This window comes from Octodon degus, unplaced genomic scaffold (assembly GCF_000260255.1).
Source record: "Octodon degus isolate 3935 unplaced genomic scaffold, OctDeg1.0 scaffold00245, whole genome shotgun sequence".
Classification (NCBI taxonomy): Eukaryota; Metazoa; Chordata; class Mammalia; order Rodentia; family Octodontidae; genus Octodon; species Octodon degus.
In genome coordinates, this window is record NW_004524821.1 from 2,483,885 (window position 1) to 2,503,060 (window position 19,176).

The 19,176-nt window shown below is 38.4% G+C and overlaps 1 protein-coding gene across 1 annotated transcript; it reads right to left on the reverse strand.

The window, feature by feature from the left end:
- Positions 1-1,118: 1,118 nt before the first annotated feature.
- Positions 1,119-15,281, reverse strand: Znf684 (zinc finger protein 684). Its single transcript, XM_004645965.2, has 5 exons — positions 15,149-15,281; positions 13,497-13,535; positions 9,669-9,795; positions 9,258-9,353; positions 1,119-2,157 (listed from the first exon to the last, which is right to left on the reverse strand). The coding sequence occupies exons 2-5, from the start codon at positions 13,509-13,511 to the stop codon at positions 1,256-1,258; spliced, it is 1,140 nt and encodes a 379-aa protein (XP_004646022.1). The 5' UTR covers positions 13,512-13,535; positions 15,149-15,281; the 3' UTR covers positions 1,119-1,255.
- Between the last annotated feature and the right edge of the window lie 3,895 nt (positions 15,282-19,176).

Genomic DNA, 19,176 nt, shown 5'->3' on the forward strand with positions numbered 1-19,176 from the left:
TTGGCATTTATATACTTCTTTATAAGAAATCTTAACTGGACATGATGGCACATGTCTCTAATCCCAGCACTTGAGAAGTTGAGGCAGGATTGCTGCAAGTTCAAAGTCAGCTTGGGCTATGGTAAATTCAAGGCCAGCCTGCTCCAAAAAGTAAGACCTTGTCTTAAAAAACCAAAAAGGAAAAGTCTTCACTTCTATAATTAATGCAGAGACCCAGATTTACTAACACTGCTGTATCCATTTGAACTGCCAGTAAAGCAAGGCATGGTGGTACATGCCTGTAATCCCAGCACTCAGGAGGCTGAAACAGGACCACTGTGAGTTTGAGGCCAGGCTGAGCTACAAAGTGAGTTCAAGGCCTGAACTGCATAGGGATACCCTGTCTCAAAAAGACAAATACAAACTAAACAAACAAAAGCCCTGCCAGTGAAGTGCCACACATTGTGTAGTAGTACACACAAGAAGGCTAAGTAAGGTAGGATTGTGGGTTTTGGGCCAATCTGAAAAATACAGTAAGACTGTTTCAAAAAATAAGAGTTGGGAAGTAACTTGTGCCAAAGGCTCTGGGTTCAATCTCTATAAGAAGAGAAAAAAAAAATTGCCAGCAAATGGATGAAAACATGACTGAAATTCATACTTTGTTAACCCACATTTAATCAATTATGTGAGTAGGAGGGAAAAATTATAATTTTTTTTTTTTTCCTGTAGAAACTTCTAAAAATCTTTTGGTTTTCATTTCAGTTTTTGAGACAGGGTCTCACTGTGTTGCCATGGCTGATTGTGAGCTCTCAGACTTAGGTGATCCTTACACCTCAGCAGGGACTGCAGACACCACAAACTCTTAATAACTTAATAGTGTACTGAGCATTTGTTTTACATTTGCTTGTGTAATTATTTATTACAAAAACTAGAAGTGGTGTCATTTGCATTACTTTTGCTTACTTTCCAAGTTTATTTTTTTGGGGGAACAGGGGATTGAACTCAGACCCTTGCACTTGCCAGGGAAGCTCTTATTCTGCTGAGCCATCTCCCTGGCCTCTTACTTTCCAAGTTTTATGCTATATTGTGTGCACTCCAATTTTTTTTTTGAATTTTTTTCTGAAAAAATGTATCAATGCCAGAACATGACTGACACTCACTTTTTTCTTATGAGACTGTTCTTCAGCATTCAAATAAGGGACTCCACATCATGAGTCCTCTGCTATGTAATAAGATTCATCTAATATTTAAGGCTGTTGTATTCATAAAGTAAATACTAAGTGTGCATTTTCTGATGTACAATAAGATTTGACTTCTGGGAAAATGCTCTCCCACATATGTTACATTCATAGGGCTTCTCTCCTGTATGAGTTACCCGATGTCTAAGAAGATGAGACTTCTTGATGAAGGCTTTGCCACATTCAATACATCCATAAGGTTTCTCTCCTGTATGGATTCTTTGATGTGTTACAAGCACAGATGTGTTGCCAAAGGCCTTGTCACATACAACGCATCGGTAGGGTTTCTCTCCTGTGTGACTTCTAGAATGTTTATAGAGCGATGAACTATACTTGAACGATTTCCCACATTCTTTACACTCAAATGGGTTCTCAAGCATATGAGATTTCACATGTTGATTAAAAGAGGAGCTCCAAATAAATGTTTTCCCACAATGATTGCACTTATAAGGTTTTTCTCCAGTGTGAAGTCTCTGGTGGTTCACAAGGTAGGATTTCTGTGTAAAAGCTTTCCCACAATCGGTGCACTCAAAGGGTCTCTCTCCACTATGCATTTTCTGATGAGCTATAAGATATGCCTTCCTGCTATAAGCTTTCCCACAGACATTACATTCTAAAGGTTTTTTTCTTGCATGATTTTTTTCATGTCTAATAAAATGAAACTTGTTTTTGAAGATTTCCCCACATTCACTGTATTCACATGAGTTTTCTCCAGTGTAACTTCTATTATAATCGAGTAGGTCTGAATTAGGTTCCCAATTCTTCCCATGTGATTTACATTTATGTGGTTTCTTTCTTCTTGGATTAAGATGTGTGCTCTTGTCGCAAAGGTGGAGTTTCTCCACAGTCAGTATTCTATCGAACGTAAACAAAACCGACTTCAAAAAGTTGTCTTTGTTTTCCTGATGCTTCTCTGGTTCATCAAGTGGACAATCAGCTTCTAAAAAGGAATACAACAAAACATTTCTAGTTATTTCTTCCTCTCCAACCTATGATAGACAGAAAAATCTGTGGTTTCAAATCAAGTCTCTGTTTTTTTTGTTTTGTTTTTGGTACTACTGAGAAGTGAACTCAGGACCTTGTGCTTGCCAGGCAGGTGCTGTGCTGTTGAACTATATATCCTTGGTCAAGTCACTTATTCTATAATAAACCCTCTATTTGCCTTGGTCTTTTTGAACTTTATGAATAAAACTGCTAAAGAGGAAATGGGAGCAGATGAATAACAAAAATGAGATGATTTAACATAATTTGTAGAAACTCAGTGGAGCTTTGGTTAATGGCAAAGGTCACAAGGGGAAGAGAAGACAAGACAGCTAAGGGCAAAACTAAGTTTGGAAGATGCAGATAAGAAGTACAGTCTTCTCTACAAATACCTAGATTATCCTGGTCACATAGTTCCCTATTTCTCTCCTTTCTCTTTTTCCTTCTGATCATCCTGCAGACTATCAATTTCCCTTAAGAAATTCTTGAATCTCCAGTCCTCTTAACCACATCTAGATGAGGCATAGTTTTAGACAGGGCTCCAACTCTACTGACAGCTCACATTCATTTTGTATGTACTTCTTCTTCTTCTTTTTTTTTTTCCAGAAAAGAAAAGGATTCAGGGATTGAACTCAGGCGTTTGCACTTGCCAAGCAAGCGCTTATTCTACTGAGCCATCTCCCTGGTCCCCTGTATGTACTTCGAAGCCTAGGAACATAAGATGTGCAGCAGGTCATGCATAGGTTAAGTCATTCTTTACCTAACCACTGATTTTATTTGCTAACATATTGATTCTTGCTGAGTTTCCATGTATAATAAATTAGCTGTTGTATCTGTATTGGGCATACTGCATACTCTTTCAGTCTGCCTGATAAACTAGTCTCTGAAAGCTGTTTTACTCCTTAAGTCATATTTTTTGCTCCTAGTCTCAAAATCTTATAAATCTCAAATCTATTACTCCATTTTAAAAAATGGGGGAGAAGGGATCATATTTTTCTGGAGTTTCCCTCCATGTGAAATGTTAGTATAGTACAACACTCCCAACTTCTCAGAACTGAACCAAGTTCAGGTAATAGGCATTAATACACATTTTGTTATAGAGTGGCTCTAGTATGGGGATTCACTTCTTTTTTCTTTTCTAGTAAAACTACATTCTAGCTTTTTATGTAGATGATCCTCAACTTACAATGGAGTTATGTCCTGATAAACTCCTTATAAGTTGACAGTTTTATTAAAGTTAAGATGCACTTAATATACCTAATCCACCAAACATTTTAGATTAGTAGCACAGTACACTGTAGAGTACTGACTGTTTACCCTCATGATTGTGTGACTGACTCAGAGTTGTGGTTTACTACTGTTGCCCAGCATCATGGCAGAGGACCATACATTGCCAGCCCAGAAGATATCAACATTCAAAATCTAAAGTACAGTTTCTAAACACATTATTACTTTTTGTCCTAATGAGCCTCATTCATTTGGAAAGTGAGTGGATCATGGGATATTATAGCTAACTCGTAGGGAGATGGGACCTGGTCAGATGAGGGAGGTCCTTGGGATATGACCTGGGAGGATCTCCTGTCATAGCTCATCCCTTCATGCTCTGCTTCCTGGCCACTGGAAGTGTGCAGCTTTTCTTCTATAATGCCCCTGTGCCAGGCCATTTTTCCCTGGAGCCCACTGACCTAGACTGCAACAGTGAGCTAAATAAACATCTCCTCCTTTAATTTGTGGGTGTCAGGTACTCTGTCCCAGTAACAGGAAAGTAGCTGAGACAGTGAAGTCAAAAATCCTAAACTTAAGCATCCTTAATCAGAGATTATATGTGATTATCTTTTGCTCTTGACCTTTTCCCATCTTAACTTACCCTTCCTCACCGCCTCTGTTTAGTACTTGATATTCTTTAGGGAGGAGTTTTGTTCCATGATATCAAAGAAACATGTCTCTAATCTTGACTTTTCTTTCAATTTCTAAAATAATCTTTATTCTGGGTTGTATCTAAAATGTGCCCTGCCTCCTTGCCTTGTGCTGGGAGGTTAGTTTCCAGCTAACAGGTTTTTGGTAGATGAATGGATCATAAAGGCTCAAATTTTGGGCCTGCCTGTGCCGGCCCCACCCCCGGGCACACTGAGACGCAATTGAGACTGGGCGTGGTGGCACATGGCTGTAATCCCAGCTCTTGGTAGGCTGTAAACAGGCAGATCACTATGAGTCTGATCTAGTAGTAAGACGCTGAACACTGTAGACCCTTCCCTAAACTTCAAAGAATAAATAAATATTAAATACATAAAGGCTCAAACTTCTTCAGGGCATTAGTCAGTAATGGTTTCATGATTTGATGGAATCATTGGGAGGTGATGAAATTTGGAAGGTGGAGCCTGGTTGAAGTGAGTGGGTCACAGACATGCAACCTTGATGACACTGCGGGTACCTTTCCCTACCCTTCCTCTCAGACTCTGGCTTTCTCTGTGCTTCCCAGCTGCCATGAAGGAAGCAGATCTCCTCTGCTATGCTGTTCTGCCATGATGTATCTGCCTTGTCGCAGGCCTGACACCAAAGGAGTCAGCTCAGAATGGACTGAGACCACAAATCCAAGTTAGTCCCTCCTCCTTCAAGTCATTATCCTCAGGTATTTTGTCACATAACAGGAGACTGATGGACTCAGTAACTTGCCTGTGCCATTCATTTTGGCAGTATTAACTAGATCAAGCTGCCATTATAGTCTCTATAATCAATACAGATTATAAAACAAATGTTTTATACTCATCAAATTTTAAAATGTTTTAAATGTTTTGCACTTCCAGTTACCATTTATACACTAGGAAATGGTGATAAGTTTTTGCTTTCTTTGAATCTTTCTCAGGAAACACTTTAAAAAGTCTTGTAGTATGGAAAAAAAACACCCATGATGCCTGGCTCTACAATAGTGAATTAATGAAACGTTCATTAAAAGAAATTATACAACTCTTTAGGGTACTGTCATGAAAAACTATTATCTTAAAAACCACATGGGTTTTGTAAAAGTCCAAAATGGAATGTGTGAAGTTGTCAGGACAGTTACGGCAGAATTGTACAGGGAGTTCCAGAAGGCAGAAATTGACAGAGTTTTCATGAAAGACAAGAAAACTGACATCAAACTTAATTGCACACTGGCTTTAAGTACAGTCCACCTGAATTAAAAGGACTGGTGCAGAAAAAGAAAATTATGTGTGAAGGACATAAAAGAGCCCAATTCTCAGAATAGGGAAAAGGTTTCTTTTTGTTTTTTTGAGACAGGGTCTCACTATGCTGTTCAGGCTGGCACTGAGCTCACTATGCAGCCCAGACTGGTCTCGAACTAGCAACAATTCTCCTGCCTCAGCCTCCTGAGTGCTGGGATTAAGGTGTGCACCAATATGCCCATTTTGTTTTTAATATAGATAATGTTTCATTTGTTTGCTTTGGGACTGGGTCTCACTATGTCATTCAGGCTGGCCTTGAATTCACTACATAGCCTAGGCTGGCCTTAAACCTGTGGCAATCCTCTTGCTTCAGACACCCAAGTTCTGGGACTCCAGGCAAAATAGGTGCTTTTTGATAAGCAAACTACAACCACATTACATTTTTCAGGATAGAGATAAAATGAAATAATTTGTTTAAGTCATAGACTAACATCTAAGGTAAACCAAATAGACTAGAAATAGGAAAAATAGTAACATCAACAGCCCAGATCAGTAATTTAAATTCACTTGGCTTAGAGCCAGGCATGGGGCCGGGGAGATGGCTCAGTGGAATAAGTGCTTCCCTGGCAAGCGCAAGGCCTGAGTTCAATCCCTGGTTCTGGGAAAAAAAAAAAAAAAAAAAAAAAAGCCAGGCATGAGGGCACACGCCTGTAATCCCAGCACCCTAGAGGCTCAGACCAGAAGATCACAAGTTCAAGACTGGCCTAGCTTACACAGCAAATTCAAGGTCAACTTGGACTATAGTGAGTAGTACCATCTCAAAAAAACAAAACTAATAATTCTCAATAAAATTACTTTAAAATAAATAAATAAAGTTTGTGTTTACCAGGCAAAAAAAAAAAAAAAAAAAAAAAAAAAAAAAAAAAAAAAAAAAAAAAAAAAAAAAAAAAAAACTCCCTTGGTTTATGTCAGAAGATATGGTTCTGGGGAATTGACATCTGAATAATTTGAAATATATTTCTTTTATGCTGTTTGCGGAAAACCATTGAATCAATATTAGATATGTGAACAGCTGAAATTACAGGTCGTAAAATTGTAAGTTATACACCATTTGAAGTAAAACTGCTGAGAGACAACACTGTTTACTGCAGTTATTTTAAAACTAGAGAATCTGCCCAAAAAATGTATATACACTTTAGGAAAATAGTGTGATTTTTTTTTTTTTCTTTTTAAATAGATGGTGTTACCCTCATATGGAGAACCCGAGAGTATTTCATGTATCACGGAATACCCACTACACCGCCAGCCCTTAGAGAGGAAACTGAAAATTGACTAGCAGCAGTCTCAAAGACCCAAAGTTACCTAAGCAGCAGTTTGCTACTAATAAATGTTTGGAAGCTAGTGACAACTTTGAGTACCTCAAGGGTAACTCTTATTAATCTCATGATGGCTCAATAAATTTAGTATTAAAATATTTAAGTTTTTCTTTTCACTATGTGTATAAATTTTTCTTGGTGGGCTCTGTGTTGTTCCAGTTTTAGTATGTGCTGTCAAAGTGAATACATTCTATTCTTTATTGTAACATTATATAAACCAGTGGGCCAGTCATTATTCTTTATCGTAACATAAAATGTAAAGATTAAAGAATTTTTAAAATTGGGCCAGTGAGGTAGCTCAGCTGTCTAAAATGCCTGCTTAGGTAACTGCAGGGACCACAGTTTGATCCCCAGCACCACATGCCGCACCAGCTCTGCCCCCAGGATGGGCTGAGCTGGCCACAAAAATAAGAAAAAGAAAAAGAAAGAAAATTAAATTAATTACTGTGAAAAGACTGAAAATAAATCTTGGTATAAAATTTACGGGAATGGAAATTTGCTGAGGTAAAGGTGCTGGAGGTGGAGTGATGAGATGTCTCAGCGAGCTGTGGAGAGTTGCGAAGATGACAGAGGAGACAAGATAACTAAATCTCTTAACAAGAGAGGTAAGCACAGATTAACTAGGAAACAACCAAAAGTGAGTTGGACAGTTTCAAAAAGATGTCAAGCAGTATCACCAAGTGATACGCCAGAATATACTCATATCACCAATGACACTAAAGGTGAACAAGGTAAGTGTAGTGCTTCTTGTAAGTTTATGCTGCTCAGCTTCATTATGAATGTAAGTTTAACTTTCTTTCTTTTTTTTTTTTTTGGCGGAACCAGGGATTGAACTCAGGCCCTCGCACTTGCCAGGGAAGCGCTTATTCCACTGAGCCGTCTCCCCGGCCGTAAGTTTAACTTTCTAATACCAGAAGCAGGTCTTGGTCATGCCTGACACAGCTGCCAGTGCTACACCGCTTCCACTGCTCAAATCTTCAGCGTGGTCAATCCAGATTGCCACTGTACACAACAGTGCTCCTTGGTTATGACTTAATTCTCTGTGGTATAGTATAGCCAGCTTAACTTGTCCTGGTGATCATCAAACCTGCATGGGTTATGCAAATATGTCCCAGTAAACACCACTCAGCTATCGTGTGACCTCCTGGTACTTGTACTTCCATGCTTTAAAACTACTCGTAAAACTCCACATCTCAGGTGTCTGAATAACAAACACCTTAGACTCAATTGAAGCACTGGACAATGGTCTCTCTCAATCCCTGCCCTTGAGGTGTGTGTCCTCCAGTCATGCAGAGTGGCCTCTAGGACCTACGAGGAATAAAGTCTTTATTGCCGTTTTGTCTCCCAGTCACTCAAGGGCCGCTTAAGTGCAAGCCCAATCTGAGCAATTTACTAACAGAAGCTTATCTCAAAATTTAAAAAAAAACCCAAAACCAAAAAACAAACAAACAAAAAAACACAACAAATTAAAAGGCTGGGCAATTAGGCAATTTAGTGGGACTTAAGCCTCAAAATAAGAGACAGGCTGAGGATGTAGCTTAGTGTGAAGTCTCTGGGCTCAAGCCCCAGTACCAAAATGAAACAAAACAACACAAATCACAACACTAGATTTGATCCGCTGCCCTGTGTGCCAGCCCTGCCCCCAGGGTGCACTGAGACAGCAATTGAGACTAGGTGTGGTGGCGCACGCCTGTAATCCCAGCTCTTGGGAGGCTGTGAACAGGTGGATCACTATGAGTTCAATCTGGTAGTGAGACCCTGAACACTCTGTAAACCCTTCCCTAAAATACAAAAAAACAAAACAAAACAAAAAAACAACAAACCCAAAAACTAAAAAACACAACCCTAGGGTATATAATACAAAATGAAGAATAAGTTTATTTTTTTAAAAAAGGAAGATGACTAGAGCATCATCTAAACATGCACTGAACACTTACTCTCTGCAAGCTGTTTGAAGTATTTTGCATATAATAGTTTTTCTATATTCTTCATAGGAAACCTAAGGTAGGGATTAATATATTCTTATATTTTAATAAATTCATATTATTGTATTTAATAAAACATAATTCTTATGTTTTAATAAAATAATACAAAATAATCTGCCCAATGTTAGACAATGATTGGTAAGATAAAGTTTTAAATTTATACAATTAAATTACATTGTAAGAACTAATTATAGAAAAAGAACTGTAATCATGTTAAGAAGGAAAAAACCAAGGGCTTAAGGAACTATGAGAACAGAAATAAAGCAAGGACCTAGAGGAAACAGGCAATGTGGAGGCCAGCGTAGAGGACACCCCCTCTACAGCAGCTGGGCAAAGAGTAAGAGCACCCAAGTGGGGAGAAAGAAAAGAAGGTACATTTGGGAATTTGATGATGTTCTATCAAGAGTATCCAATTACTCACAAAGGTATGTAGCTTTTAAGAGGTGCTGCCTAAGAGGTATTTCAAAAGTGCATGTTGCTCACTGACTGGCTGGGAAGCTAATGCCCAGGACTCTCATCTACTTTTCTCTCACTCACTTGGATAGCTCCAATGCAGATTCTCTTCCTCCTCTAGCCATGGCTCTTGTCCTTGTTCTATCTTGAGGATCACTTCAGGTTTAGTAACTAGAGATCCTGTTCATGAGAAGACAACAAAGAAGAGAGATAAAGTGCTACAGGCAAAAAAAGCTACCTCCTAACACAATTCTACCACCTTGAGTCTCAGAGCCTTGACAAACAGGCTGTACTACAAAGCCCCTTCTTCAATGGGAGGTAGAAGTATAAAAAAGACTACCTGATCCATAAAGAGGATTAGGAATCTTTGATCACTGAAATTCAGGACCAAATTTATTAATCTTCAGATGTTCAGAATTTTTATAAGACTTAAAGGAAGGGTACTAACTGGTACATTCCAAATTATACTGAAAAGTTATCACCCAGTGTCCTTACCCACTGAAATGAGGTTTCTATAGTTGTCCAACATCACATCCCAATACATCATTCTCTGATTACAGTCAAGCAACTGCCACTCCTCTGGGGTGAAGTCCACAGCCACATCTTGAAATGTTACTAATTCCTGTAATAACACATTCATCATCAAACTAATGTGTGCATTATTGGGACTTGCAAGAGAATCGTAACAGACTCTTAATATATATTCACTGTTGAGTTTAGGGAAAGTTATGTACAGTACTACACAGCTGATCCAGAAATATACTTTGCAGGAAGACACAAACCATATGAAAAATATCCAATTAATGTCAGAAAAATTCAGTAGGAAAAAGTCATTTTAACAAATGGTGTGAGACAGGTAGACAGCCAGCCACACAAGAATGAAGTTGAGCTCCCCATCTATCTGACATCACAAACAAAAATGAACTAAGATGGATAAGAGACCTACAAGGTGAGAACTAAAACTGTTAAATTCTTAGAACACAACAGGAGAAGATCTTTATGATTATGGATTAGGCAGTGGTCTCTTAAATACAACAGAAAAGTGTAAGTGATAAAAAAAAGTTGGAGTTCATAAAAATTGAAAACTTGTGCTTCATAGGACACATATGAACAGAAAACTCAGGATGGTAACAATACTTACAGATATGTAGCTAGTAAGATATTTATACCTAGAACAAAGCACTCCTAAAATTCAACAGTAACAGCCAGTTGTGATAGCACACATCTGTAATCCCAGCACTGGGGAAGCTGAGGCAGGAAGAGCACAAGTTTGAGGCCAGCCTGCCCTACATAGTGAGTAGTTCAAGGCTAATGTGAACTATACAGCAAGACTTTGTCTCATAACCATAACACAATAAAAACACAACTCAATTTAAAAATGGGCAAATGATTTAAACACAAGTTCTCTAATGTATGATCAAAAAACACATGAAATGATGCTCACCACCATTAGTCATTAGTGAGATGCAAATCCAAACTACAGTGAGATGCAGCACTTCACACTAACAAGGATGCCAAACATCAAAGGTGGACAATGACAAGCTTACCAAGATTATAGAGAAAGTGTAACTCTTGAACATTTTGGATAGTACTGCAGCAATTATGAAAACCGGTTTGGTAGTTCCTCAAAAACGTCAAACATTGAATTAACATATGACACAGCAATTTCACTTCTAAGTATATACCCAAGAGAATCAAAGCAGAGAGCCACATAAAAACCTATACACAAATGTTTTTAGAACAATTACTGGCATTAGTTTAGAAGTAGAAACAATCATGTCCATTTACTGAAAAGTAGATTAAAAAATGTAATACTTACATAGGACAGAATATTAGTATTCAGTAATAAAAAAGAATAAAGCACTGCTATATTTACAACATGATGTGATCCTTTCAGTAGCATATACAACATGGATAAACCTTGAAAATACTACCCTGGGTGAAAAGGCCAGTCAAAAAATCACATATGATTCTATTTACATAAAATGTACAGAAGAAAGCAGTAAATTAGGGCCAGGGAAAAGGAGACATAGGGAATGACTGACTTTAACGGGTATGGAAGTTTCCTTATAGGATTGTTGGACAATAAAAATGTTCTGAATTACACAGTGGTGATTCTTGCATAATGCTATGAATATAATAAAGGTCCAAGAGAGAGGGGAGAGAGAATGGAAAGAAGAAAAAGAAAAACAGAGAGAAAAGAAGGAAAACAGGAAACAAAGCTTTTGTAAATGGGGAGGTGTACTGGTTGATTCATTGTGTCAACATAAGTTTACAGGGCTAGGAGATGGCTCAGTAGAAAAAAGCACTTGCTGGCAAGTGCAAGGGGCCTGAGTTCAATCCTCGGTTTTGCCAAACAAAACAAAACAAACAAAAAAACCCATGAGAAGTTTAGAAGCCTAACTAAAGTGACCTAACAATTTTACATCCTAGGATGTAGAGGACCTGCCCTTTTACAATATAAGGGAGGAGCAGGCTTGAAGGGAGTATAAGGCAATAGGGAAATTAAAAAAACCAAACATGTTGTATCATGTACAGGTACAGTCTCTCATAAATGTGATTATTGTATATATCTAAAATGTACCAATAAAATCTGATTTAAAAAAGAATAAAAGCTACTTAATGGTATACATTTGAATTGGATTACTTTTATAATATATGAATTATATTTCAATAAAACTATTTTAAAACATGACATGTTCTTAGTCATCTACTCATAAAATATTTAATGAATCCCAGCAACCTGTATTAATATCAAAGGTATAAAATTACTCCTTCAAAGATATTCTAATCTATTAGGTTCTATATAGTACAATAAGATGTTAGTAAAGCTATAAGATTTACATGCCAAATTCACACAGGATTGGAAACTATAGATTTTTTAATATGATAAAAAATAACCTTTTAACCCTAAAGCAGAAATCATGTGTGACAGGTAAAAATTAAAAGCATGACAACTGTGGCTGGAGTTGTAGTTCTATCTGTCTAGGGTGCACAAAGCTCTGGGTTTTATCTCCAGCACAGAAACAAAGGCAAAAACAAAACAAAAAGTAAAAAAAAAAAAACAAAAGCATGCTTCTGTACATCCAGTACAAAACAGATAATTAAACAGGCCATGGTGGTGCACACCTGTCACCTCAGCACACTGGAGGCTGAGGCAGGAGGAACACCCCAAGTTCAGGGCAAGTTTGAGCTATATAGTGAGTTCAAGGCCAGCCTGGGCTACACAGTGAGAGTCCTCAGACAAAAAGAAAAAGAAATGGAGAAGACTTATCAAAAAATAATGAAGGGCTGGGGAGATAGCTCGGCAGTGTAAGTGCCTGCCTGGCAAGTACAAGGACCTGGGTTTGATTCCTCGTGGTACTACATGCCATGCTGGCCCTGGGCACTGAGCTGGCCACCAAAACTGGGCATGGTGGTACACACCTGTAATCCCAGCACTGGGGAGGCTGAGACAGGAGGATCACTATGAGCCTGAGCTGCACAGCAAAACCCTGGACCAAATAAATAAAAAAATTTTTTTTTTTAATTTTCAAAAAAAAAGACTAATGAATGCTATATAAATTAATCTTTAAATTTACCTACCATCCTGATTTATAGAGCTGGAAAATATTCTTTAAATGCAATGACCTTAAAATTGATAATTGAGAAAATGCTTAAGACAGCTAGAAAACTAAAAAGATACAAGGTTAACTTAAGGATCATGCTTGTGGATTACTGTGGAATATATGGATCATATGGAACATTAAAAAGGCCATGCACTTGAATGATAAATTGAGCTCACTGAATATGGCATTAGGCTTTCTGCTTACTCTAGAAAACACTATAGGAAAGTCACAGGAGCTGGGTATGGTGGTACATGGTGGTACACACCTGTAACCCCAGAACTCGTGAGGCAGGGGCAAGAGGATCAGCACAAGTTCAAGCCACAGACTTGTTGTGAATATTATTTCTCACAGTACCTACATGACAACCCATCAGAAGAAATTTTCTTCAGAGAAGTATGTCAAGAAAAAAAACCTTTTCTTATCTGGGGAATTACTTTGTTTTATCCTTATCCTTTATCCTCAGCAGAGTAACATGGAAAGAGCAATGGCAATACTTTAGTTGCTAATCTATTTAATATGACTTTCAGGAAATACATATTTGCAGCTCAAATTTATTCCAATTATATGTAGACCACACAACATGACATCATCTTATTTCCTAAACTTCTATTTGAACCTGATCTTCAATTCAATCTATACTTCCCCTAACTCTATGTTTTCTTTCCTTATGTGGATTCTGGGGAAATTTAAATGATTGAATAAACGGATGCCTTACCTGAAAGTTGATCATTTCCTGCGGTTTTGGGACAGAAACCTATGAAAGAAAAATAGGAAGAGTAGAAAGACATGGGACACCAAGACTGTAATATAAAACTCTGCTCTCCCAGATTAGAAGATGGGATAAAGACAGTTCTATCAAGTCAGAAAATCCATTTCCATATGTATTGAACTCTACTTGTGATTCTGTTAGGAATATGTGGAGCTTAAAAATGTTTTACATTTCTGTCCTGCTTGAATGCAAAGTTGTGAAACTTTAAACCAGCGACTTTTCTCCCAAGGAAATAATGAATGGGTTGAAAGACTAAAGCCCCGGATCTGTGAAGCTCAGTAGGTATATCTAGAAATTATATTTTCCTGTGATTTTCTAATCTATCTCTAGATTGAAGCTGGCGCAAAAGAACTCCAATTAGATGGTGAGCTACCTACCTACCTTTCTCTCTCCACCCCGTCCCCTTTCTTAGATGGGCTCTCGCTAAATTGCTTAGGCTAACCCTGAACTCCTGGGCTCACATGATCTGTTTCGGCCTCCTCAGGCATGCACCTAGCTTTCTCATTCAGCCAAGGTAGAGCTTCCTTGAAAAGACTACATTCAGAAATGCAGGCTCATGTGGTAGTTCACACATTCATTCACAGTAAAGCTGGAGTCTTCAGTTTAGACTCCAAATCTATATGAAATTCTAACCAGCAGTGCTAAAACTGGCAAGTAGGAGTCACTGCTTCATTTATAGTCTTCATAGGAAGATCTGCAAATATAAGTGAATGCATCAAAATGTACTTAGCATCCATTGCTCAAATATTTCAAAAGGAAAGTACACTTGTATCAGTTACTTTTTCCTGAGAAACACAGCCCAAAGGAGAAAAGGTTTTTTGGGTTCACAATATCACAAGCTTCAGTGCATGGCTGACTAGTTCCAGCAGAGTAACAAGAGCAAGAAAGGGGCCAAAGATCAGAAATATTCCCTAGGATTACATCGCAAGCCCCACGCAGTCACGCCCAAGAGGGCGCGTTTCTAATCTAGATATTTCTCAAACCAATTAGTTGACAATCAAGATTAACCACAATACCCAACTCTATTCTATGCTGTAGTGCTATGCAGTAAAACTGGAATGATATTTGAGAAAAAAAAAAAATCTGGGTTGGAATCTTGGCTCTTTTACCTGCTGCGCTGTGCGAGTCTAGGCAAGTTATTTCACCTCATTCTACTGCTGGTACTTTAAACGCAAAATGGAGAGAGAATTACTTCGTATGATCGTGGATGATTACTCTAAGAATATATAGGAGTTTTTCTAGAAGTATTTTCTTCCCAGATCCCTTGAAGTGCCTTTCAAGTTTCTGTGGCAACAAGCTCTGGGAGGCTTTAATGCAAACTTCTACACCGTGGCCCTTACCTACCAGAGCAGGAACGCAAAATGATTTTGTCCCAGACACACCTAAGCTTAAGAACCTACCTCGTGCCAGCCAGAACCCTACTCTGCTTTCTCTGAACTACTCGTGTTGTACAAGACAACACACCCAAACACACCCAGTGTGAACGCACTTGGGGGGCTGTGCAGTTTAATCCTCCGCAGGGCAAACCCACTAACTGGCCTCTCCGTGCTCCCCGTATTTCCTTTAAGTCTCCCGAGTCCTGCAAAGCCCTACCGTACCTGCCACCTTTTCACCACCTCGTCCGCTGCTCTAAGACGGGGATCAGGTTACAGCGTCCAACGGACAGGAGGGAAGCGACCCCAAGCCATACTGCACAGGGCGCCAGTAGATTACTGCATGCCGGTTACGGTCCGTTGCGCCTGTCCGGAAATAACCGCTCACCTACAATTCCCAGGCTCCTTTGGGTTGTAGGCCATTCATCCGAGACCACACTTCCCATAAGGCCATGGAGCTTGTTTCCGGAAACCTCCAGTAGTTCTTCCTCTTTAGAAAGACTGTTCAGTTGTCATCTGTAGGGTTGCTGTATTTAAAATAGATGTTAGGATTTTTAAATAATGGAAAGTCTAAATCAGCAGTATGCAAAAATAGTTTATTCGGAGTGCAGTTTCTTCTAGGAGTCCGCTTAGAACTTGGAGCCAGGGTCGGCCAGTTAGCACAGCGGACTACAGCGCCCGCTTAGGCAGACACAGGGACCGGGTTCGGTCCTTGGTTTGCGGTGCCCGCCCCGCCTCGGGGGCGCGCTGACGAGGCGATTGAGACTGGCTTGGTGGCGCGCGCCTATAATCCCAGGGCTTAGGTCACTAATGATGTTGAAATGTTCTCTCTATATATATTCCCCTTTTTCAAAATGAAGTTTGATAAATTCTGAAGAGAATTTGATTAAAATGGAAGGGAAGAATTGAAGAAATAGAGAATATAGACACAATACAATTTCTTCTTAGTACATTTTAGATGTGCATGATAATTTTGGTTATAGAAAATTTGTATCTGTACATGATATTTCTTGCTTTTTAAAAATCAATTCCCCTCCCTTGAAACCCTCTTCTCTTATTTTCTTTTTTGTCGGAAGTGGGGATTGAACTCAGGCCCTTCTGCTTGCCAGTTTCCTGGCTTATTCTCCTGAGCCATTTCCCTGACCCAAAGTTCAAAAGTGTTTTTTTGTTTTTTATTTTTTATTTTTGTTTTTGTTGGCTCAGGATGCCTTCAGGGCAAGTCTGGTAAGGCTTGCAGATGTGGGGATTGAATCACCCTCTTTTCTTATTTACAAAAGCTTTATTTCCATTTTTCCTGCTATTCTCTCTTTTTTTTTTTCTTGTCCCATCCCTTCCCCCCACTTCCTCCCTTGTTCCCATCTGGACATTTTCTAATATCTATTATACATTTTGGCCATAATTCACACTTTTAGTTTCTCCCACCAGAGAAACAATGCAGTATTTAAACATGTGTCAGATTTATTTCACCTAAAAGTATGTTCTCAAAGTGCTTTCATTTACTGAGAAAGGTCTCAAAATTATCCTTTATGACAGAATAGTACTCTATTGTATAAATAAACCTCCACATCTTTTTTTTTTTTTTTTCGGACCTGGGGATTGAACTCAGGCCATTGCACTTGCCAGGCAAGCGCTTATTCTACTGAACTGTCTTCCCGGTCCCCACATCTTCTTTATCCATTCATTGATTGATGGGACTACTGACTATGCCAAGAAGTAGAGAATGTAGGTACAATAAAACTTTTTTTTAGTACATTTTATGATAATGTTGATTGTAAGGAATTTGTATCTGTACATGATTTGTATCTGTAAAGTTCTTACAAACCGTGCTGCTGTAAACACAGGGTGAGCATAGATCACTGTGGTATGATGCTTTTAATTTTTTTAAGATATCAAGAAGATACCAAGAAAGAGAAGAGCTGGGTTGAATGGAACTGCTAGTCTTCATGTTTTGAGGAATCTTCACAATGATTTCCACAGAGACTGTACCAATTTACACTCCCAGCAACAGTGGAGGAGGGTTAATTTTCCCCCAAAGCCCTGGCAGCATTTGTTATTGGTTGATTTCTTGATACTAGCCATTCTTTCTGGGGTGAGATGGAATCTCAGGATTATTTAAATTTACATCTCTCAAATGATCACTGAAGTTGAACTCATATATATTTATTTCCCATTTCTATTTCTTTATCTGAGAAGTGCGTATTTATCTTCGATGACCATTTTTGGGCTGAGTCCTTAAACTTGGGGTGTCTGATTTTTTTATTTCTTTATTTGGTCTAGATATTAGTACCTTAAGGACTAGCTGTCAAAAAAATTTTTCCCATGCTGTGGGCTACCTCTTCACTCTGTTGGTGGCTTATCTCACTGGGCAAAAGTTTTTTAGTAAGATGAGATTCAAGTTGATTGTGTTGGAAAGTTCCTTTGAGATTAGGGTTTTTTTTTTCCTTTTTTTTTTTTTTTTTTTTTTGTGGAACCGGGGATTGAACTCAGGCCTTTGCACTTGCCAGGGAAGCGCTTATTCCACTGAGCCATCTCCCCAAGCCCGAAGAGATTAGGGTTTTGATGATGAAGTCTTTGCCTACACCAATGTCTTTAAGAGTTCTGTTTTTGCGCTGGTGAGATAGCTCAGCAGATCAAGCTCTTGGTTTAGCAAGTGCAGGGACCAGGGTTAGATCCCCAGTGCCACAAGTCACACCAGCCCCACCCCTGGGGCATGCTGAGCCAGTGACTGAGTCTGGGTGTGGTGGCACACACCTATAATCCCAGTGCTCGGGAGGCTAAAAATGGAAGGATCACTATGAGTCTGAGCTGTGTAATGAGACTTTGTACCAAATACATAAATGGGGGGTGGAATTCTATCTTCTAGGAGATTTAGTCTTTCAGTTTTAATATTTAGATCTTTGATCCATTTCAACTTCTCATATAATTAAGGTTATTGGTATATTTTAGATATACATAATCATCATATTCCTCATAGAGAATTTGAACCTGTACATGGTATATTTGGATTGCTCTATTTTTCTCACTCTCCTTTCACCCCTTTCTCTCCCTACGTATAAAACTTTGTTTCCATTTTATCCTTTAAAAAAAATCTTTTTTCCCCTTTTCTCTTCCTCCCTTTCCCTCTTCCCTCACCAAAGTTTTTTCCTTTTGAAAAATTTCTTCCCATTTCACAATATATATTGCACATTTTGGTCTTCATTTACCCTTTCAGTTTCTCACATCAGGGAGACAATGTGATGTTTACAAATATGAGTCCAATTTACTTCACTTAAGGGTATGGTCTCTAATGGCATCCATTTACCTAGAAATGCCTCAAAGTTATCCTTTTTATGGAACAGTAATATTCCATTATATATAAAAGCCAAATTTTCTTTATATATTCCTTGCATGATGGATATTTGGGTTGTTCTCATGATTTAGCTATTACAAACTGCTGCTATAAACATGGGTACACATATGTCGCTGTGGTTTGATGATTTTAAATCTTCAAGGAAGATACCTAGAAGGGGAATAGCTGGATCAAATGAGACTTCTAATCTTAGTTTTTTGGGGAATCTCCACACTGGTTTCAACAGTGTTTGCATCAGTCTATACGTCCACCATGGAGAAGGGTTCCTTTTTTTCCATAGCTGCCTTCCTGCACTTGCTTTGGTTGATTTCTTCATAATAGCCATTCATTCTGGAATGAGATGGAATCTCAGAATTCTTTTAATTTGCATCTCTGTAATAATCAGTGGTGTTGAACATTTTTTGTATATTTATTTGCACTCATATTTCTTCATCTGAGAAGTGTTTTTTATCTCGATACTCAATTTTGCATTGGATCTTTGAATTTGGCGTTCTCATTTTTTTTAGTTATTATATGCTTCAGATATAAGTGCTTTGTGGAACAATTGCCTATAACTTTCACCATTCTGTGGATTGTCTTTTTACTCTGTTGGTGATTTCTTTTGTTGTGAAAAAAAATTTTAATAGGGTGAGATCCTACTTTATTCTTTTACTTCTTTAGTTAGATTTATACCTAAATAATTTCTTTGGATGTTATTGTGAAGGGTGTGATTTTCATAATTTCACTCTCATACAGTTTGTTGTTTGTGTGTGGGAATATTATTTTTTTGAGTGTTGATTTTCTATCCAGCTAAACTACTGAATTTGGTAATTAAATCTACAAGTCTTTTGGTGCAGTTTTTGGGATTTTCTATGTACAGCATCATGTCATGCACAGGACCGAGGAGATGGCTCAGTGGAATAAG

Bases quoted from the DNA above. Each gene is read 5' to 3' on its own strand.
- Znf684 (XM_004645965.2), bottom strand. The intron at 9,354-9,668 runs GTAAGGACACTG...TCTCATGAACAG, and splicing joins TAGAAACCTCATTTCAGTGG to GATCTCTAGTTACTAAACCT. The intron at 2,158-9,257 runs GTGAGTGAGAGA...ATTCCTTTTTAG, and splicing joins TCTGCATTGGAGCTATCCAA to AAGCTGATTGTCCACTTGAT.